The 22,354-nt window shown below is 49.2% G+C and overlaps 2 protein-coding genes across 4 annotated transcripts in view; one reads left to right on the top strand and one right to left on the bottom strand.

Moving 5' to 3' along the window:
• Window positions 1-3: 3 nt before the first annotated feature.
• On the top strand, window positions 4-8,892 carry ZDHHC23 (zinc finger DHHC-type containing 23; the record flags this gene model as incomplete). The annotated part of the gene is made up of 4 exons (XM_006020155.3): window positions 4-68; window positions 1,426-2,136; window positions 3,037-3,204; window positions 4,729-8,892. Coding segments are annotated over 4 exons (1,212 nt in total), but the record flags the coding sequence as incomplete, so codon positions are not given.
• Window positions 8,893-9,732: 840 nt separating this feature from the next.
• CCDC191 (coiled-coil domain containing 191) overlaps window positions 9,733-22,354 on the bottom strand; it is a 37,287-nt gene continuing 24,665 nt past the window's right edge. For all 3 annotated transcript variants that reach the window (XM_025199614.1, XM_025199613.1, XM_006020156.3), the window contains 3 exons: window positions 18,629-18,781; window positions 18,078-18,232; window positions 9,733-13,365 (listed from right to left, as the gene is read on the bottom strand). In XM_025199614.1, coding sequence (XP_025055399.1) covers window positions 13,233-13,365; window positions 18,078-18,232; window positions 18,629-18,781 — 441 coding nt within the window. In that variant the 3' untranslated portion in view covers window positions 9,733-13,232. The remainder of the gene's footprint in view (window positions 13,366-18,077; window positions 18,233-18,628; window positions 18,782-22,354) is intronic.

Raw genomic sequence — 22,354 nt, forward strand, 5'->3', positions numbered from 1 at the left:
GGCGGGGAGCGCGCGCACCTGGTGGCGGTGCTGTGCGACTGCCAAGACCTGGATGAAGGCTGCGACAGGTAGGGGCAGGGGGAACGAAGGGCGGCACCAAGGCAGGCAGGGAGCAGCAGGCAGAGCAGAAGATCAGGTAGGCTGTGTGGGGCAGGAAGTCAGGCAAGCCTGCGTGGGGCACGGAACAGAAGGCAGTGTAGGAGATCAGGGAGGGGTATGAGGCATGGAGCAGGAGAAAGAAGAGATCAGGGAGGAAGTAGAAGGCAGAGCAGGAACTCGGGCAGCATGGGGCACAGCAGAAAGCAGAGCAAGAGATCAGGTGGAGAACTGAAAGCAGAGCAGAAGATCAGGCAGGAAACATAGGGTGTGGGGCAGAGAGCAGAGCAGGAGGTCAGGCAGGGAGTGTGGGGCACGGAGCAGAAGGCAGAGCAGGAGATCAGGAAGCCTGCAGGGCATAGAGCTTTCTGCAGGAGATTAGGTGGGGAGCAGAAGGCATAGCAGGAGATCAGGTAGGGAGCATGGGGCAGGGAACAAAGCAGCAGCAGGTCAAGCAGGGGCATGAGAGAACAGAAAGCAGGAGATTAGAAAGAGCAGGAGATCGGGCAGGGAGCAGAAAGCAGAGCAGGTGTTTGGGCAGGGAGCACCGGGAAGCATATTAGGCTGGGGAGAGGGATCAGAGGGAGGGGACAGGGCTAATTTGTGGCACGTCTGCCCAAAAGGTTGGCTGCTGCTGCTCTAAGCAAAGCCCCGTGCCCCACTGGCGTGGAGGCTTGGCGATGGGTGCTGGCGGGCAAAGCCAGCCTAGCCCCAGCCCCGCCCCAGTTCTTCTTCAGGAGGCTTAGGGTGGTACCGTGAGGCTGCTGGCATTGGCCTGAAGTCTCTCTGCATCTGAAGGCCAGAAGCCTGCTTCCTTGGGCTACTGAGGCGGCCCCGGGGAGTGGGAGGAAAAGGCTGTGCTGGTCCTCTCCTCCAAGATACCCACCAGTTGCTCTGAACAGGCGCTGCAACGTGATGAATTGGCCATGAAAACACCATTGCATTGGAACTGGTTTCTGGGTCCAGGTTGGGTTCGTTAAAGTTGGCAGTTGGAATCAGACATGATGGAGACTAGGGGAAAAATGGGGATCTGGTTTTAATAGAGCAATAACCTTGCAGTGATTTTTTTTTAAAGGTGTTTTTTTTTTTCCCCCAGAGGCACAGTCTGTGTCCCAGAAATATTAAATCTACAGCAGAGAGGCTCAGGCTGTGGAAGTGGGGAGGGATCTGTGGCATGAGAGTTAATGCGACTCATTAGCAAAGCACTGGAGCCTCATGGTTTCTGCCAGATTGAGGAGAGGCTGGGCTCCGGGAGGAGCAATCAGCACAGAAGTGTTCTCTTGGCTCCGGAGTGGGATGTGAACAGATGCCTGTGCTTTCCTCTAACAGGTTGCTGACGTGCAGATCTCTGCCCCCGGGAATGCTGGAACGAATCGCAGACACTGTCTCAGACCGCTTCCGCATCCCCTGGTTTACAGGGGCTGTAAAGGTCAATGTCAGCCTCATCCCCCCTCTGGTCTTGCTGCCCGTCTTCCTCCATGTTGCAGCTTTGCACTTCCTGTTGGCTTTTGTCATCCTGACATCCCTTCCTATCGTGGTGCTGTGGTACTACTACCTCACCCACAGGCGGAAGGAGCAGACTCTCTTCTTCTTAAGCCTGGGCCTGTTCTCCTTGGGCTACATGTACTATGTGTTCCTCCGGGAAGTGGTGCCCCAAGGCCACGTGCACCATGCTCAGGTGGCTCTCCTTACCTGTGGGCTGGTTCTCATGCTGGTGGCCTTGTCTCGAGCCAAGAGAGACCCTGGCTACCTTCCCAGCTGTACAAGCAATGACAAATCACCGTGTCAAGGCAGCACCGAGTTGCTAAGCAGGAAAGTCCTGGGCATTGCCAATGGGCTCCAGGGAGCAGCTGGGCCTGGTGTCCCCAGCAGCCGTGTTGTGAATGGGGACACCAAGGGCTATTCCCGAACACCTGCTGAGGGATCCGCCGAGGCAAAGGAGGACTGGTGCCCCAAGTGCCAGGTGGTTCAGCCAGCCCGAGCTGGGCACTGCCGGCTGTGTGGCAGGTGTGTACGGAGACTGGACCATCACTGTGTCTGGTAGGTTCTGTGAGCTGCCGAGATGGCTTTTTGTGGTCTCTGGTCTGCATGACAGATCAGGCTGTTTCTAGCGAGGGACTCGCAGGCTTTCCCCTCTATATTCAGAGCTGTTCTTTCACCCATATGAGGTGACCAGGAGCCACAGATGTAGCAGACGCTATTCCCAGACTAGTGTTTGGTCTCTACACCCTTCTTTGCAGGGAACCCTCCAGCTGTTGTTCTAGAGCTGTGCTAGAACCCCCACAGTGGGATTGGACAGAAGGGACATGGGCTCCTTGCTGCCTTTCCAATGTGCTCTGAACAGGAGCAGATGTGACCTGCTCAAGTGCCTGCAATTTGTACTGCCCTGGGAGCTGCCTTGGTGCTACTGCAGTAGTGGCAAGAGTGTAAAGCATAGGCACCTCTGACAAGATTGCCACCTCCCTCTCTTAGGGCCCCCTCTGTCAGGCAGTCTGCAGTGTGTGGGTGACTCCCACAGGAGTCCTTTGTATCTAGATGCCATGGACCTAGATCAGTGGTTCCCAACCTCTTTAGACCGCAGACTGGAAGTGACCAGGGACTAGCAAACTGGACCGGCAAGCTGCAGTCCAGAAGTGACTGGCGTACTGCGAACCAGCAGCCAACGCTTTTTTATACTTGGTATAAAAAGGTGGGCTACCGGTCTGCAGTATGCTGGTCACTTCCAGACTCGTAGACCAGCAGCCAACCCTTCACGGCCTGGTACAGGGCTGCGGCCCAGGGGTTGGGAACCTCTGACCTAGATCACTGCCCAAAGCCCATGAGTGATTTTTCTTTGCCTGCTGGCTGTTATATAGATGCATCTTGGAGCCAGATTTCCTGACAGGAGAGAATAAGGGAGATGCAAAGTATTTAACCCCTTCCTTTCTTTGCTCATTGGAGGATTAACAGCTGTGTCGGGGAGCAGAACCACCAAGCATTCATCCTCGTACTCTCCTTCTTCCTGCTCACTGCTGTGTATGGGATCATGCTGACCCTGAACACCATCTGCAGAGGCCAGGCCATATTCTTGGCACTGTTTTACTGCCCAGGGGTCTATTCGGACTACAGGTGAGAAATCTGCTGTGGGCCAGGATGAGGGGTGGGGACTTTGGGCCTTTCCTGAGAGGTCATACTGTGGAGCTCTGCTCCCTTTTCTCCTGCAGCTGCTGAGAGGCTGCCCCTCCATCCCCTGTGGTCAGCATCTGCTCATTTTACAGATAGGGAAGCTGAGGCACAGTAAATTTGCCAGTGTCATATAAAAAAGTCTTTGGCAGGATTTGAAAGTAGGTCCCCTGTGCCTTAAACAACTTGGTCCTTTCTTCCTGCTCTGTCCTTTCACCCATCCTCAGTGTGTGAGGCTTCCAACTCAATGTTTTCTCACTTAATTCCTTTACAGTCCCTGCTACTAGAGTCCCAAGCCTTTCTGCCCTCCCTCCACAGCCTTGTCGTCTTCACCTTGGCTGGCTGCATCTTATCATCCCTTCCCCTTCTGTCTTAGTTCGTCATCCCTTAGTGCCAGTATGTGTGTTCCGGTATCTCCTGAAAACTTAGAACCAGATCAGGTTTTCAGTATGCTAAGCACCTAGGAAGAGTTAACCCTAAACTTCTGTGAATCTGTGAACTTGGCTTCAAAGGGCTTATGGTCTGAATAGGGGGATGTTGGGGGCAGGAGGATTGGGTTGGAGGAGTGCAAGGAAGTGGTCAGGGTGACAATTAGCAAAGGAAGTGTCAGGCCCAAGTTTTGGTGGGATTTTTAGATGTGTGATGTAGCTGGGCAATGCCCAGGAAGCAGGGAGGAGAAAGGTTGATTGGAATGAGGAAGAAGTTGTAGGAAAGGAGGTGAGAGGGCAAGGGAAGGGTGTTGCCATGACTGCATCAGAGTCCAACACAGATGGAGGTGACAGTGGCTGGTGCTGGCTGCTGCCAGGTGGGGTGGGACCTTTCTGACCAAGAGCTGTTTGTTTAGGATGCCAGTCAGGTAAGTCAGGTGTCCTGGTTCTTCTCCCTGTTTCCCCCCCATGACTTGCTGTACGACCCTGGGCACATAACTTCGCTCCTGTGGGCATCAGTGTGTCCACCAAGAAGGAGGTGGAGTTAATACCCCTCTCTATGGGAGGTAGCAAAGGGGCTGGCCTAGTAAGAGAGCACTGGGTTGCACCGCAAGGGCACCTGGGTTCTACTTGTGGCTGGGCCACTGGCTCGGAGTGCCTGTGGGCAAGTCACTTCACTTGCCTGTGCCTCAATTTTCCCATCTGTATCATACGGGTAAGAGTTTGCCTGCAAAGAGCACTGTGCAAGAGCAAGGCATTGTTTCAATTTAACTTGTTTTAATTTAACCTGTGTCAATTTAACTTGCGGTGTAAATGTCATTGCATCCTTGTGGAGGGTTGCTGTGAGGTTTTAATGTTTGGAAAGGCTTGGGCTCATCTGAGGCAAGGGGCTGCAGAAGAACACTACTGGCTATTGTAAGCGGTGAGGAAAGGGGTTGAAGGGTTGTGTTACAAGGGGAAAGCAGCTGTGCCAAAACCTAAAAGGCTGCCATCTCTCATCTCTCTCTCCTTCCCCCCCCGTCTCTCTTATCCTTGCTGCCAGCTCTGCTCTGTTGTTTACCTGTGTGTGGTACTGCACCATTGTGACGTCTGGCATGGGCTACATCCTCCTCATCCAGCTGCTGAACATCAGCTACAACGTGACTGAGAGGGAAGCTCGGATGGCTCTCCGGGACAACACCGGGCGTCGGCTTTTGGGTGGGTTGGTGGTAGATACGGGTCAGTATAACCGAGGTTTCCTATGCAACTGGGGCCAGTTCTTGAGTCTGGGGTCACCTGCCCCACTGCGCTCTGCTGAAGACGTCGTGTGAATGCGGTCTGCCTGCGGATCACGTTGACTTGCGGTGGAAGCGAATGCTGCCTGCCTTCCACTGGGCTCCCAACACCATTCCATTCTGGGTTGACTTGCGGGCTGCTCATATCATCAGCATCTAAAGAGGCACTGAAAGCCAGATGTGTCTCGCAGGCTGTCAGCTAGCAGCAGGTAGCGTAACCAGTTAAGCCATACACACACTGTGGGGGGTAGGGAAGAAGACACCGTCCTTCCTTCCTGCTCGTCTCCATCATAAAGAGATTTGTGCACAGGGTTCACCAGGCTGGCACAGGACTCGGAGAGCCTGGGCTCTGGCAGGTCTGCACTCATGTAACAAGATTGATGCCATCCAGTGCTGTATTTCAAGGCCTCATTGTAGGGGTCAGAATGAAGTCCCTTACTGTTCCTCCCACCCCTTTTTCACCCACATGCAATATTTTGCAGCTGAGCGGATGCCTGGAGCCAAGAGCAAACCTGCCCACTGTTGGGGTTGGGGTTTCAGATAGCTTGGAGGATATTTAAAAAGGGCACCATCTAGTGGTAACTTTTTTTCCTGTTGGACCCCTCCCTTCTCTCTTGTGCATCGTTCTCCATCTTTCCTTCCATCCATCAGTGTTAGTGCTTCTATTAAGTGCCTTTGTGAGCAATACAACTCTAGGGTTGTCTGAAACCATCTCAGCTCTTAGCCTGCCAAAAAGGTGTTATTCCATCCTTGTCTCTGACAGAGTGAGAAGGGAAGACTGGTCCCATTGCATGCAACAGTCCTTTCTCATCTCTGTGGCTCTCTGGGGAGACTGAGTTAATCCCAGGGCTTGACTTGACTTCCTTGAAATATTTTTAGCTCCGTTAGCAACTTCAGCCATCAGAGACCTGTTAAATATTTTCCAAGGAGGAAAGCTGTTAGTTCCTAAGTAACTTAGTAAGTAGTATGTTGTAGCTGTAATGGACCAGGGAGATGACAGAAGCAAGATTTGTGACATGAGATCATATCTTTTCTTGGCCCACCTTGTAGAGATGGGAAGATGACATTTTAGGCTAGAAGTGTCACATCAGGACTGGCAGAGCAAGTCACATTCCAAGCTAAGGACAAGCAATTAGAATAATTGCTTTAGTTTAACCAAATTTGGTTAATGATTTTGACCATTTGAAAAGGAGAAGGGTGTTAATCAACTGTGGGCCACTTCCCTCAGGTGGTCAAGTTTATGAACAAAATTCTTCTAACATGCTTTCAGTTCTTAGTTCCCCCTTGGAGCGTGACTGCCTCTTTCCCAGACATGATGAAGTTTGCATCCTATCTCTTCCGAACTGTATCAGTAGGTGTAATAAGTAGCTCTGGAGAGGAGGTGGCCTCTGAGATGGGCAAATAGTCCCTCGCCTGATGATGCTACTGCCTTTATAATGACCTCTGTCCTTGTCAGGAGGAAGTGTGTGTGGGGTGGGGGGGGGGGGTTGGGGTAAACTACTCTTGATTAGTATCATTTTGATCCTTCTATTCTATGATTTCTGGTAGATGGCTCCCCATAGAAATTCTGCATTTTGGCTCCTTCTCTTCCATTCATTAAGAATTTTGTATGGGTCCTGGTAATCAACCTGTTTCTCAAAGGAGTCAGAAAGGTGAGAACAGAGTGATCCCAAAGGCAGGGGCTGAAGGAAGGACCCCAGAGGAGGCACCTGAATGAAAATACCAGCTCAGTGTGGTGCTAGATGATCTGATGTCTTGTTTCACCTGCACTTCCCTGGGCTCCTGTTTCAGGCAAAATTGGTGAGCTGGTGTGTTTTCAATCAGTATGTATATGTTTTATGAAACACCTTCATAATTTGGGATACATGGCTGGAAAAGCCCAGGACTTTGAGAGCAAAGCAGTACTAATGAGCAGAGCTGGGATGCAAAAGTAGAGATGGGAGGAATTTTGCTCTAATTACCAATAAATGTCCACTCCATTACTTAGTTATCTGTGGTGGAAGATAGTGTGGGGCTGCTTGGAGGCTGGAACTTGGCACATGAGGTTGTCCCTTCCAAACAGCTGGTAGAGGCCTTTGGCAAAGAATGTGGAGGGCCAAGTTTGTCTTACTACTGTAACTTTGGCCCCCAGAACTGTCAGCCCAACACCTTTCACAACCATTGTACGTACTTGCAACACACTGTCTAAATTAAGTTGAAATAATGACTCTTTGCACTGTTCTATTCTTTGTAGCAGCATGTGTGCTTTCCATAATGCAGAGGTAATTAGTGAGTCTTAGGGGACTGCTGCGCTTGGAGCCCAGAGATGTGGAAAGAGCTTTTATTTGATTTGCTTTTTTGTGAATAGTTCTTTGTGGGAGGGGATGGGGGATCCTTGCTTCTTTCCTGGGACTGGGGATGACCCAAGGAAAGTGGAGACTCCAGCCCCCTGCTGATCCCTGATGCAAAATGAAGATCAGTTGCATGTCTCGTGTTAATCCCTCCAGCACCTAGGAGGGACTCGGATTTCATCTGGGAAAGCCCAGGGTCATACTTGCATCAAAAGCTTTATGTCCATGCTAATTAGCTGCAAGTGTTTCCATAGCAAGAATGTGTATAGAGGGGCCTGCTGGGATATGCTGAAATCAAGGGGGAGCCTGTAGGGAGGGGAATCTTTATGGCACTGCACTCGACAGCAGGACAGTAATTTGGCACGCCTCTCTCCTGTTGGGACTTTGGAAAGGCTGGAGAGATGGGTGCCTTCTGAGCCAAAAATTAAAAAGCACTTGAAGCAGCATAGTTTAGAGCACAGAACTGGCGGGGGGGGGGGGGGGGTGCTTCCCTCCCCTGCTTCAGGCTTCTCTCAATCAAGTGAGGGAACCGGTGTGCTGGTTTGTGTTTATCAGCATCCTTTTGTAGTGGGAATCGGAACTGGCTGGACACAGCCTGGATTTTTGCAGCAGCAGATCTGTGGACTCTGTGTGGAGCAAAAAGGCCATAAATTGCACCCTTTTTTTTTTTTAATGGCCATCACCTTGTTTACAATCCAAGCCTTCCTCTTGGAAGATTACCTCATGAATGCATTTTGGAGCTGGAAAGCACAGTCCAAGCAGGAAGCGCTCCGTTTGAATAGGCAGAAGAATGTGGCCACGCACTGCAGACTTTGCATTTCTGATTGTTGGACCTTCCTTTGAATACCCACAGCTATTAGCAGCAAGTCAACGAAGGGTAACTGCCTCACAACGTTGGTAGGGATGGTGGACTGTCTTGTGTGAAGAACGTTCTGTTTTACTCGTCTTGTCTTGCTTGACCCCACATGGTCTCACTGGTAGCAGAAAGCTAATATCTGGTACGGTACTGTGGGATATAAGGGATTGGCTTGGGGTCTGGGAGGAAAGGGCAGCAGCATGAAACTTACAGCCTGTTGGAGCGCTGTGGTGTGGTAAGCTGGTTGGGGAGGAGGTTGGCTGGACAGGTGAGCTCCAGGTTGGGCACTCTGCTGAGATCAACTGATGTTCAAGTGGAAGCTCCTCAAGGCTAGGTCATGCTTTTTGTCTGTGAAGCATCATGCATACATGTATAGCAATGAAGAAATATAGTCCAGGCCCTTCAGAGTTCTTCCTGTGCAGTGGCAGACTTTAAAGTCATTCCAAAAAAACCCCCCAAACAAACCAGGGAAGGACTTCAGCCATTTATTTTTTTCCCCATCAAAATTTTGGAATGTCTGTTTTATCCCCCCCCGCTTTTGTTCTCCTTTGAGGCTTCTACTGTTACTCTGTGGTGGGCATTGTGCAGGCCAGGGTGAACCTGAAAGAGCCAAGGCTCTCATAACCAACATACATATCTGCACAGAACCAGCAATCACCCAAAACACACCAAAAAAGCTGTGATATACAGCCAAGCCCTCAGATACCACCGCATCTGTACTGAAGAGAACACCTGGGATCGCCACCTCACCAATCTTAAAAAGGCTTTCACCCAGCAAGGACACTCCTCCAGAGAGGTAGATCGCACGTTTGAAAGAGCCACCTGGATACTACGTGAAGAACTGCTGCAGTACAGAAGAAAACCCCCCACAAATCGCACACCGCTGGTTATGACCTATCACCCATCCCTTGAACCTGTACGGAAAATCCTCAAACAATTGCAACCCATACTAGAAAAAGACCCTATTCTTAAAAAGATCTTCCCAGAGCCACCCATCCTAGCCTTCAGACAAGCACCGAACCTCGCCAACCTCATCACCAGAAGCAAACTTCCTCAAGCCCAGAACACACCAAAAGGATCCAGACCGTGCCAGGACAAGAAATGCAAAACCTGCCCCCACATCTCCACCACCCCCACTATTACTACACCCCACAACAGAGCCATCAGCATCCCAGGATCTTACAGCTGCACCTCCAGGAATGTAGTATACCTCATCCAATGCACCAAATGCCCTGATGGCAGATATGTAGGAGAGACCAGACAACAACTGCGCACCAGAATGAATGCACACCGGAAATCCATCAAAGACAGAAATACCCAATTACCGGTGGGGGCACATTTCTCACAGGAGGGCCACTCTCTCTCCAATCTCTCAGTCCTGATCCTCAAGGGAAACTTACACAACACTTCCCAGAGACGAGCCTATGAGCTCCATTTCATCAACCTCCTGGATACTAGAGATCATGGACTAAACATAGACATTGGATTTTTGATACATTATAATCTGCCTGGCAACTGACTCCCCAGCCCAGCCCAGCCCCTGGCTTCTTTACTTTTCATTCCATCCAGGAAGAGCACACACCAACTGCTGCAGCTTCCTGAGCCTGACGAAGGGTTTTTGAACCCGAAAGCTTGCTTAATAACTATTCTCCAACCATTTGGGTTGGTCTAATAAAAGATATCAAATTCACCCAAGGAACCTTGTCTGCCAAGGCTCTCATAACACTCGCCTACTGTTGTGGTATCAAACCCATGCACAAATACTAGTGCCCTATTTGGTGAATTCAGTGCTGCTGATGCACTAGCTGCATGTTGCGAGCGATAACTTGGCATTCTGCCTTAACTGTGTCTTCTCAACCATGTGTTTGTTCTGTGTAGACACTCTTGTAGACCAGTCCTAGAACTGTCGGTAACCCATCCCCACCACTTAACCTTTAGGGGTATTTTTTTTTTTTTTTCAAATGACTGAAGTTACTGCTGATCAAGAATTGCCACTGCCAGTGATTCTAAACACATTTCTGCCTCCATGCTGTAATGGTGCTTTTATTTTTTCAATGTAGATTGTTTCAAGTGTCTTAACCTTTTACAGCAAATTTTTTTTTTCTCTAGAGTGGATACTGCCTCACTGCCTAGTATCTTAAGAAAGTCATTGAGTATATGATTCTCTATGAATGTATATTGCCTTATTAGGGCAGGAAGCATACATGCATTTGTGTATGTGTGTTTTTGCGTGCAGTCATGAACAGTTCCTTCTACTGTTTTCAGTGAAGCTTTCGGCTCCCTAAGACTTTCTTCCAGCCCCAGAATGCTTGTAAAGCGATGATCCTGCAAGAAGCAGATGAGGTTCTTCCTGAAATTGCAAATTGGACTTCTCAAGAGCTTGTGTCTTTATGGAACTGTTTTTAATGATACAGTGAAGGATACAAGATCTAAAAAAAATTGTTTCTATTTAAGAGTGTGTTGGGTAGGTTTTTTCATCCCTAGGTTTTGGGAGGAATCCTAACATGAAATGCTGTACTTGTGAGCTTTATTGAAAGAAGTGTTATGCGTCCACTTCGTAACATGGCCAGCATGTTGAGATGGATGCAGTTCTGATTTTCAAATAAACAGTTATCTATTATCTATGGCATGGTCTTGGTTAATATATCCTCTATTGCAGGGGTCAGCAACCTATAGCTCACGGGCCAGATCCAGCTGGTTTCAGCAGCAAGGGACTCTGCTCATGCTGCAGCCAGGCTCCTGGGCCTTGATAGAAGGGGAGTTCTCCCTGTGCTAAAACACGGCAGGGGGGAGTAACAGTGGTGGCCAGGTCCAAGTGCTTGTTCATCTCGGACCCAAGTGGGGTCATTCTGGCCCCCTGCCGGAAAAGGCTGCTGACCCCTGCCCTATTGCCTTACAAGGCAACTGCATGCTTCAGGGCAATTCTGCTGTATTCCAAAAACCTACATTTCCATTTAGGCTCAGTAAAGCCAATGGTGACTGAAAGTTACTTACTGGCCTACGGTATTTTCAACTCAAGAGGTAATTTTTAGAGAGAGAGAGATTGGCTGGTATGTTTAGAAAATAGGAATTCTACTTAATTTTTTCCTCAAGTTTTAGTTTTTGGCTTTGTTTTGCATTAGAATAAAACTTGGGTGTTTGTTTTTTTTTTTATTACAATTTTTTTTTTTGGCAAAGATTTTTTCCAAAATATAGAGTCTGTTACCATGGTGTAAACAGGTGACTAGAGTACTTGCCTGGGATGTGGATTTTCTGAATGACAGCATGGTCCTGAACCTGGGTCTCCTATATCTTGGGTGAGTTAATTCCTTTTGAAGGTTAAAGTTACTAACAAAGGGAAGATAAATGGGGACTCACTTGTGCTCATGGCTAGGCACAGGTTGTGCAGTCTTTATAGCTGTATCATGGAGGAACCTTTAATCTAAACTGAATTCTCCGTATGTATGATCTTGAAGATAGTATGGCATTTCTTTCTCATGAAAGATATGGAGAGGCCTAAAGGCCAAGGCCAGGTGTAGGGCACTTGCCTGGGTGATAAAAGGGACAGGCTCAGCTCTGGTTGTTATGCCTTGAACTTGGCTACCCAGCCTATAAGACTGTCTTGAGGGGAATTCAAAAGAAATTTCCTTCATGAGCATATAACTTGAGGATCGTTGCACCTGAGTAGATTAGTCCCTCCAATGGTTCAATTTTTTTAATGAATTTTTCAGACAGGCATTTTTAGCCTGGCTTTTTACCAAGCGTCCAATGGACAGCTGGCAACCCTGCAACCTAGGGGACCACTTGCAGAGGCAGGGGGATCACCTGACTCCTTCCCTGCCAGTATCAGCCCATGTGACCGACCCATAGCACCTCCACAGCCCACCATTGCGAACCACTGCTCTAGAAGATTGGTTCTTCACTCAGTTTTAACTCCTGTGTTATAGGCTTATTTCAACTAGGTGGTTACATGCAATAGTAAATCCTGTGAAATAGCTTCTAGTTAAAAGCCTTTAATCAACAAAAGGCCAGCTGTATTCAGGGCAAACATGCTCAAATATAGCCTCAGTGGGGAGCCTAAGCTTTAGCATGAGCTGTACCGGGCGAATTAAAAGTGCAATTTGCCCTGTCCTAGGCTAGAGGTCTAGGTGTTAGACTTTCATAGCTGAATCCTCCTCCATATGCATCTTTAAATCCAGGCTAATTTGAACAAGCTTCCTGAGGAACCAGGAGTCTTACCTACATTAGCACAACACTCCATGCAGGATATACTAGCCCTTGTATACATGGCACCGCTCTGACATGGCTACGTTGCTTCTGGGACTGAAGCAGCTTGTTCAGAGCTAGCTCAGGTACCTCTACATAACACTGCGCTGGGCTATAGGGTCAACCCTCAGTTAATTACCATAATTTCTACACAAGTGCTGGGTGGCATGTATAGAATTATGTTAGCTGTCATAAAGGGTACCGTTTTCCTCACCCCAGACCCTGTGTCTACAGGTTTTAGCAGCTCTCCCTCATGGGCTAGGTTCTGTGCAGTTCCACAGCACAAGGGCTGTTCAATGACACTGCTGTCTTGGATTGTCAAAGGACTCAGTTTATTTATCCTTGCATACAGCCACAGCGTGTCACCTCCATAGAGGATATGGGCTACAGAAAGGTACCCAGGACTCTGCTCCAGGATATAAAGGCACGTTTTGGTTCTGGGCTGGCTTTTCCTTAGGGCAGATGTTTGAGTCTCACTTCTACAACCAGAGTCTAACTACAGCAAAAACAATCCCCATGTGGACTGCATTTCAGCTGGAATTTATCCCGCACAATGTCTTGCTACCTACCAAGCAAGGTGTTGCTGTTCTATTGTGGGGCTCAGAAGGCAGAAAGCAAAGCCAACAGCCTGGTTGCCAGCGTTACGCTCTGTCTGGAAACAGAAGCACCAGAAAGAGGTTCTGGTAGGTTATCCATCAGCCTACCACCCCTCCTGCCCCACATGGGGAAGAGCTTGGGTCCCTCAGATATGAGCTTGCACCCCTACAAACACAGCCTTCCTCTTGGGTTTGTTCTGCTCATCATAGAAGCTGCTCTTCTGTCCCCGTTCTGCCCTAGTTTGTCATGTGCAGAAGTCGGGGAGAATTTCAGCGACTCTCCGCCGCAGCTGCTCCCTCCTTGCCTCTTTCTCTCTTTCCTCCTTCATCAGGGCTGGGTATTGTCTCCAGGCATGGAACATTGTCAGAGTCATTCTCCTTTGAGAGACATAAAAATAGAAAGAACGGAAATGAAATGGGGGTGGGGGGTGGGAGTGTAACGGATGGTCTCCTCATGCCCACAGGCATCAAAAGCCTCTGCTCTATCACAGTTTATCCATAGTTCTTCCCATAAAACACAGAAAGGATTAATCTCTATTGCTACAGCTAGGGCAGTGAGAGGTTACAGCTATCTAGTGCAGGTGTCTTAATTGTACCTGTCAGTCATTCCAGAATAATAATGTACTACTCTTCTCAGTCACCTGTCCTCAGAGGACCCAGCTCACCTTTCCAGCTGGATTCATTTGACAGTGTTTGTTCAGTGCTCTGAAGAGAGGATGCTACAGAAAGGCTAAAACAGGTCCTATAAAGTGGAGGGGGCAAGAAGGACAACCTTTCTTAATGTAAACTGCTTGCTAACAAGCCCACGTACTGTCCCTTGGCCTGGGTCCTTCTCCACACCTCCAGTTTACTATGCCTGTTACACTGATCCAAGCACCTTCTTAACTCTACTTATTTAGCCATGTAAATCCACCCTGACGTTGAACTGAGAGTGCTCTTCATTGACAAACAACACATGTTTTGGTTTCCCTGGCTTGTCCCAGGACCCAGCAGTGATGGAGCTTGTCAAGGGTGATCCTATGTTTACTATTGTATTTAGAGGGTGTAGACAGATATGTTAACATTGGTGTAACCTAAACTGGTGTAAAAAAACAAAACAATGTCAGTTATGGTGATGTCCACAGCCAAGAGGTGACCAGCTCTTCCCAGGTAGTTACCCACAGCAGGCAGTAATACAGTACCTTGCTACTAGGGGCAGGTAACTACCACCCTGTTTGCATCACGCAAATGGCTACCATGGAACAAAATTGACCAGAGCTGGAGCTATGCCAGCGTAACTTAGGTTGCTGTATCATTATTCCGGACTCTGAGTAACTCCCCCAGTGTAGATTGATTTACACTGGTGTGGGACTGTACACTATGTCTATTCCATATTTACACTGGCCTAAAGAAAGACTACACTAGTGTAATTGTGTTATGTATCTGCACATAGAAAAGTGAGTGTGATTCTACATCTCTGCTCTGTATGGTCTTTGGCACTGGACAGGTAAAATACTTAAAATCAACCTAATCAGTATTATACTAGTGTTTAAAAAAAAAAAAAAAAAAAAAAAAGCAAAAGATGCAAACCTCTAAACTTGGGTAACTTTCCCCTGAAATAATCAGGATAAATCTTTACTACTATAAGTTATACCACTTTGGATGCTGTCAGTCCACATCCATCCTGGAGTAGCTCTTTGCTACAGGTAACCAAGCTGTTAGCTCATCTGCCCCTGAGTGGCAAAGCACAATAACAGCCACCTATTGTGTGCATTACCCTGGGATCTATGCACATCTGTCTGTTCCTAATCCAAGTGTAATTCAGATGTGTATATAAAAACAATCGAACCTATAAAGAGGTATGTGTTAGTCTCTCATGGCTGTTTACATTTTGTTACAGCCAGTAAAGCAAACAGCTCAGGGCACAGACAAACTAAGCTGTGTCTATTCAGCTTTATCATTAACAAAGCCATTATTTCAGATTCCTTTGCAGAATCATGTACTGGCAGAATCGAGTAAGAGCAGAAAAGGCAGAGAGAATCAGCTGGATTCTCAGATTGCAAATAGAGATTACAGCTAAGCACATTTGCATTTGTAAACTGGGCCTATTTCAGCCTAGAACGTTGCTGAGTAAGACCAGTGCTGGAGATCACATAATATTATTCCTTGACACATTCTAATGCTGCTTTAAAGATTCTCTAAAATAGCTTTTTAACAGGAGCCATGCAGCCAAATCTATTAGTGGGCTTTAAAAGGCTTAACCATTTACTTCCTGCTGCCTTTTCCAGCAAATTCAGAACTGCTGGAAAGGGCAAGGGCCACTCCCTCCACTCATCTGCAGGTGAAGCCTCACCTGAGGCAATCACTGCTACTGGCAATTCCAGGCAAGTCATAAGTAGGGCCCTGAGAAAATTGTGGATTTCTCATAGAAAATTCATGGCATGTGCATGGCTAAAGTATAGTTTTTTTTATGGAATATTCACGAAACTACACTGATCTTGGCAAATGGGTCCCGGTAGTTCCGTGAATATTCTGTGAAAAAAGATACTTTAGCCACGCATGTGCGGCAGGCATGCACACCATAGGCAGCAGAAGGTCAGGGCTAACAGGGCTTAGCTTCCCCCAAATGCAGGGCAGTGGTGGCAGTGCAGAGGGCCACAGGGCAGCCCGGGGGCACAGGCTCTGGGCAGCTGCAGCAGTGGGGGTGGGGCGTGCACAGACATGGAGCTGGGATCACAGCCCAGCAGTGTGTGGAGCAGCACCCACCACAGCAGGCAAGTCTGTGAAGGGGAAGGGGTGTGATGGGGGGGCAGATTAAGGGCCCCACTGTGAGGGAGAGTGTGGAGCAGGGGTGAATGAGGCCCTGGGTGGGTTGTGAGAAGGTTGGAGCCTGGGCAGCTTGTCTGGGGTGGGGGAGAGGCTCCCACCCCTGCGCATGCCCTAGGGTAGGCACAGGGGGCACATACCCACAGGGTTTGTGTGGGGAGAGGATGGGCTGCTGCTGTGAGCTGGGCTCTGCGCCCTGCTGCCACTGCCTCGGAAGCTTTACGAGCACTCATGGTGCTCTAGCGAGGTGCCAGAGGACTGGAAGAGGGCCAGTGTGGTCCCCATTTTCAAGAAAGGGAGGACCTAGTTAGTCTTACCTCGGTCTGGGGGAAGCTCTTCAAGAAAGTTATCCAGGAGCACATCTGCAAGGGACCAGCAGGGGAGTGTATGCTTAGGGGCAACCAACATGGGTTCATCAGGAGCAGGTCCTCTCAGACCAACCTGGTGGCCTTCTATGACCAGGTCACAAAATCCTGGGATGCAGGCATCGTGGTGGACGTAGTCTTTCGGGACTTTAGAAAAGCCTTTGACACTGTCTCTCACCCCATTCCCATTAAAAAATTAAGCGACTCTGGTGTCGAGCCCTAAACAGTCAGATGGGTTGCCAACTGGCTGGAGGGCTGTACCCAGAGACTGGTGGTGGATGGGTCTTATTCAACCTGCAGGGAAGTGGGCAGTGGGGTTCCACAGGGCTTGATCTTCGGGCCCGCATTGTTCAACATCTTCATCAGCTTCTTGGATGAGGGGGTGAATAGCACCTTGTTCAAATTCACAGATGACACTAAGATGTGGGGGGAGGTGGGCATGCTAGAGGGGAGGGACAAGCTGCAATCAGTTCTGGACAGGTTACAGAGGTGGGTGGATGAGAACAGGATGGGTTTCAACACTGACAAGTGCAAGGTGCTGCACCTGGGGAGGAAGAACCAGCAGCATACCTACAGGCTGGGGAACTCCCCTCATGAGCACAGAGGCAGAAAAGGATCTTGGAGTCATTATTTATTCAAAGATGAACATGGACTGCCAATGTGGGGATGCGGTCAGAAAGGCTAACCGCACCTTGTCATGCATCTATAGATGCATCATGAGCAGGTCCAAGGAGGTGATCCTCCCCCTCTATGCAACCTTGGTCAGGCCACAGTTGGAGTACTGCGTCCTGTTCTAGGCGCTGCACTTCAGGAGGGATGTGGACAACATCTAGTGGGTCCAGAAGAGGGCCACCCGCATGATCAGGGGGCAGCCGGGCAGGTCCTATGAGGATAGGCTATGGGATCTGACCCTGTTCAGCCTCCACAAGAGAAGGCTGAGAGGGGATCTGGCGGCCATCTATAAACTGGCCAAGGGAGACCAGCAGGCAATGGAAGAGTCCCTGTTCCCCTGAGCACTACCGGGAGTAACAAGGAATAACTGCCATAAGCTCACAGAAAGCAGATTCAGGCTGGATATCAGGAGGCGCTACTTCACAGTCAGGGCGGCTAAGATCTGGAACCAACTTCCAAGGGAAGTGGTCCTCACTCCTACCCTGGGGGTCTTTAAGAGGAGGCTAGATAGACACCTTGCTGGGGTCATCTGACCCCAGTACTCTTTTCTGCCTGTGGCAGGGGGGTGGACATGATGATCTGCTCAGGTCCCTTCCAACCCTACTAACTATGAAACTATAAGCCACGTGCGACAACATGTGTCTGCCACTGCTGTGCCTCTCCTGGGATGCATGCAGCAGCAGGATGCCCCACGCCCCTGGATGAGCTGCCCAGGCTCCAACCATCCCATGACACACCCAGGGCCCCACTCCCTCACTGTGGGGGCCTCAATCTGCCTCTCCCCCTGCTCCCTATACAGTCACCTTCATTTGGCTGCCTGGCTGTCCTGGCTGCACCCCCAGCAGCTGTCTGCAGGCTGCAAAAGCACAGGTTTCCCCTTGCAGGCTGGAATGGGAAACCTGCGCGCTTGCATGTTTTTCTGGCACAGGCTTGCAACCCTTAAAAGTCATGGTGTGGGGCTAATTTTACAGTATCTGCACAGTCCATGAAAACTGGCTTTATTTCCCCCCCCCCCCCCCCCCCCCGCCCACCCCATCCCCCCCCCCCCCGGGCCCTATTCATGAGAGCAGAATATCAGAAGCAAAACAGCAAGCCTCTCTCATGTTACTGAGGGCAAAGTACTTGTCTCAGGACAACAAGATGAATATCACAACTAAAATAAGACTTGAAAAGCCCGGACACTCAAAAATGCCTACAAGGTGTGTTTCACTTGGATTTAATAATCTCTCAAGAAGGAAACCTGTTTACCTGTTGTTGTGCTCAGCTGCAATCTTCTGCTTTTCCCAGAATGCAGTCTTTTCCTCATTGACTAGATCAAACCATGCCCAGAAGAACAACTTCTTCAAGGAGGCTGCATGAAACTTGCTTGCTTTCTCCTCCAGAGTAGAGAGGGAATCCTTGTACTGGGGAATGGATGCAGAAAAATGGGTGAGAATGTTCTCCTGAGCCCAGGGTTGAGAAGAAAAGGGAGGGAAGGGCTAGGAGCAAGTGGGACAGACAGCAAAGAGAATGCAGAGATTGAAGGAGTGAGGAAAGGAGCATTAGGAAGGATAGTGATGAGTGGGGAAAAGGGCTGGCAAGTGAAGCCAGAAGTGTTGGGAAGCCAAGTAAGTGGATGAACAGGGGAGTGGTGGGGCTGAAAGGGAGGTCAATGAGGCTGCAGACAGACTGCATGTCCATGTGAGGAAGAGTTTACCTGGAGCCTGCAGGTGCTTATGGTCAACCTTGCAGCTGGGCTCTGGAATGCAAGAGCAGGTGCTTAAACTAATAACATCCCCACCTTTTTGGCCTGAACTTACCTTTAACCAGCTCCTGAAGCCCCTTCTGAGTAGCATGCAGGAACAGAACTCCTCAGCTCGAGCCATCTTCCCAGCGAGGATCTCCTGTGTGTGTTGGAGCCAGGCAAGCAGGCATTTCCTTTGGAGCCCCAAGCAGTGGTGCCTTTGTGCCACCTGGGCAGAGTGAGAAGAATGGCCTGTTATCCAAAAAAACATGTCCTGGGGCTGCAGCTCTGGAACCTCTTCCATAAAACCACCCTGGCTTGAATGTAAAGAACCCAGCGGGGCCCAGCTTATGTGTGGTTTTACCCAAACTGGAAAGCTTCTTATATGTTCTGAAGCATCTCTCTCCCCATTATAGCTCAGACAAAGCTATAGGTCATTAACAATGACCATTTCTGGGCATGATCTCTGAGACAGAAAGGTGAGCAGCTTCCTGTGAGGAAGCAGGCTACAAGCAAAGTCTATTAGACTAAAGAATAGCGCCATGAGGAAATAAGCCTATCACTGAAGATGTTAAAACTAAATTAGACAGGATGCTAGTGAGCATTTCAAAGGGAGTTGTCTTACCATGTGCAAGCACTGACGGGCTGGAGTTTTGTGGGGTAGGGTTAGGGGTAGTAAGTAATGGTTGAGCTCTAAAAGTGTCACTCAGGTCTTGGACCATGCCTGGGGAATAGGTCTGCTCCAGTTCTGAAAGGCCATGTAACCTAGGCCACAACTCTAGCAGGAAAGAAAGTCAGTCCTGCTAGGAGAGCCTGGTTTGGTCACACAGCTGCTCCAACCCTGAAAAACTCTGTATCCTCAAAGCTCATCCTGGCAACAGCTTGCTCTAACTCGGTCTTATTTTACCTGGGAGCGATACTTTAATGAAGTTGCTGTGGGATTCTTTATAAGGAAAATACCTCAGCTACTGTGGGACCTAACGTTCCAGAAAGTTGAATTTTTTTCTTGTATTTTTAATGTTCCTTTTTATCTGCTTCTTTCCTCTTCAGTCTCTTAACAGTCCACAGCGTGGACATATCAGACTGCTGTTTGACAATGTATGCTAGGGTACCAGCTTTCACTGCCAAGGGAATGGACTGGAGCTGGGACCATATCAATCTGTTGCACCACTGGCTTCTATGATGCTGGTCACCAAGATGGATTTACAGAGCAGGTGCTTGTCACTCCCTCTCCCTCCTCACCAGATGCTCATGTGTGCAGTCAAATTCAGCCCTGCTGTAAGTTGGTGCAACTTGATGAATTTAAACAGAAGCTGTCTGCTTCCAGCAGAAATTAATCTGGCCAGTGTCCTTCATGATACATTTGAGCTTTCCCATGCCAAGAAGCACTTCACGGTATGCCATGGCTTCGCATACCACCATTCAGACACTGGTTTCCTTAGTGAAGTGTGTGTGGAGGACTTGGAAGCTGCTTCCTACTGTTCTCTGGAATTCTCCCTGCCTGCCTACAGGAGTGGAGGGATGATTGTATTTGAACAGGCCAATAGTCTGTCTGGCCCAGTCCAGATTCTGATGTTTTAAAAAGTAGAGGTCCCATAACACAGAGTTTCTCAACCTGTGGGTCATGACCCGAAAGTGGATCACAAGAATATATGAAAGGGTCACGAGCAAACTTTCAAAATGTATCATATTTTGCATACATTTTGAAATGCATGCTTGTGCTTCACCATATGATAATGCTGGCATACTAATAAACAGGGATCCAGGTTTTCCGTTTGCCATGGAAAAATGTGGATTTTCTCCTTTAAAGGAGAAAAACGTTGAAAACTGGGTTTCTCCTTGCAGGCTGGCAGAATTCCAGCCTGCAAGGGACTGCTTAGGGCTGGGAGGAGGGCAGTCAGGCAGGGGGAGCCATGTGCATGTGCATGCGCACACATACATGTGGGAGCCAGGCAGCATGGGGAGCAGTTCCCATAGCTCTCCGCAGGTAAGTCTATGGGGTGTAGGGGTGGGGGGACATAGAAGACGCACTGAAGGGACTGGGGGCATGGGGGCACAGGCAATGCATCAGGAGAGTATGGGGGGCATGTTCCCTCCTCCCCCCAGTGTGTGTGCCCACAGCAGAAGCAGGGCTGCAGCCTGGCCAGACCGATACAGTCAGGAGGCACTTCCACAGCCCAGTGGGTTGGACCTGGCATGGGAGGATGGAGCAGGGCAGTGAGACTCATTGCTGCTGCTGCTACCGAGACTCCTGCACCAGCTATGCTGCCAGCAGCACAAGGAGTAATGGACTGGGCAGGGGGAGGGGGGCATGCTGCCCTTGCCGCTTCCTGCTACCATCTGCTTAAGTGCTGGGCCTCAGCTGTACCGTGCCATCATGCCCTGGCCGCTGCTGTGACCACCACTGCTCCCCTTAGGCCATCTGGCTGCCAGACACCCCATCTCCCCTCTGGGGTAGAGCTGCACCCTGAAGAAACTGGTGGTGGCAGTGGCCAAGCGATGGCAGCAGGGTAGAGCTGTGGCTCAGTGCGCAAGCAGCTGGTGGCAGAAGGAGGTGACGGCAGAGCCCCCCCCACCCACCATCCATTACTCCTTGTGCTGCTGGTGGCATAGCTGGTGCAGGGGTCCCAGCAACAGCAGCAACAAGTCTCGCTGTCCTGCTCTGCCTTCCCATGCTGGATCCCGCCCACTGGGCCGTGGGTGGCTCCTGCCTGTGCTGGTCTGGCCAGGCTACAGCCCCGTGCCTGTTGTGGGCACACATGGGGGGGAGGGGCATTACCCCCCATCCCACACCCCCCTGCCCCATACACTGTGGGGCTGTTTTCTATTTAAACTACTAACTGGGTTAGGATTGGCCATCAATGGTTACAAATGGGCCCTGGTACAAAAAAAGGTTGAGTACCACTGCCATAACACACCAGACCCAATCATACTAGACCTGCATCAGCCTGACAATGTCTTCTTGCACAAGTGACTGACTTGCTTTGCCCTAAGTTTTAAGGACTGGCATGTTTATGGTGGTATAATTGTAGAGGTTCTCCTGCCACATACGTTACGCCAGACTGATTATTTAGTATAAGCTTGACCTCTGATCATATGGCAGAGAGTCCCAGGGCAGCAGAACAACCCAAAATGACTTATTTTGATCAGTTTTTAAATGAGCTGTTTTGGGTTATGGACAGACACAGTTTTCAACTGCTTTGAAAGCGGGGAGGGACTTGGCCCTTGGGAGCAGGCATCAGTGGCTAGGATGCAACTATGTCTGTTCCTAAAGCCATGTATGTAAGCTAAACAACTATAGCTTTAACACTGAATGAAACAGGGTTAAAATTACAATGGCTTTGCACTTATGTAGGAGCACATAGATTGAACAGTTAGAACAGCTTATAGCAGTATCATTCCATACTCATGAAACCCTTATGTCTGTATATACTCCTCCTTTCATGGTCTGCTTGTAAGTGGGGAAACCCTTTGTTATGTCTACACTTCATTATCTCTCTCACCTCTGCCATGTTTCCTCTTGCTCTTCCTTTCAAATTAAATAAGTGGAAGTCAGATTTTCAAAAGGACTGCATGTCATTGATTTTCAAGAAGACTTACAGGGCTAGAATATTTATGATGTTTGTGAAATTGGACTTAGACTCCTGAGTAACCTAGGCACCTCTGAAAAGTGTTCACTGTCCCCTACCCCCCATAGCCTCTCTCACACCCACATGCTTCTTATCTCTCTTTCTCTCTGCCCTTTCTTTGACTGACTGTGCCTTGTTTTATCAGGAGAAGGTGGCTAAATTGGAAAGCCATA

The sequence above is a fragment of the Alligator sinensis genome, unplaced genomic scaffold, assembly GCF_000455745.1.
Source record: "Alligator sinensis unplaced genomic scaffold, ASM45574v1 scaffold343_1, whole genome shotgun sequence".
In the NCBI taxonomy this organism is placed as follows: Eukaryota; Metazoa; Chordata; order Crocodylia; family Alligatoridae; genus Alligator; species Alligator sinensis.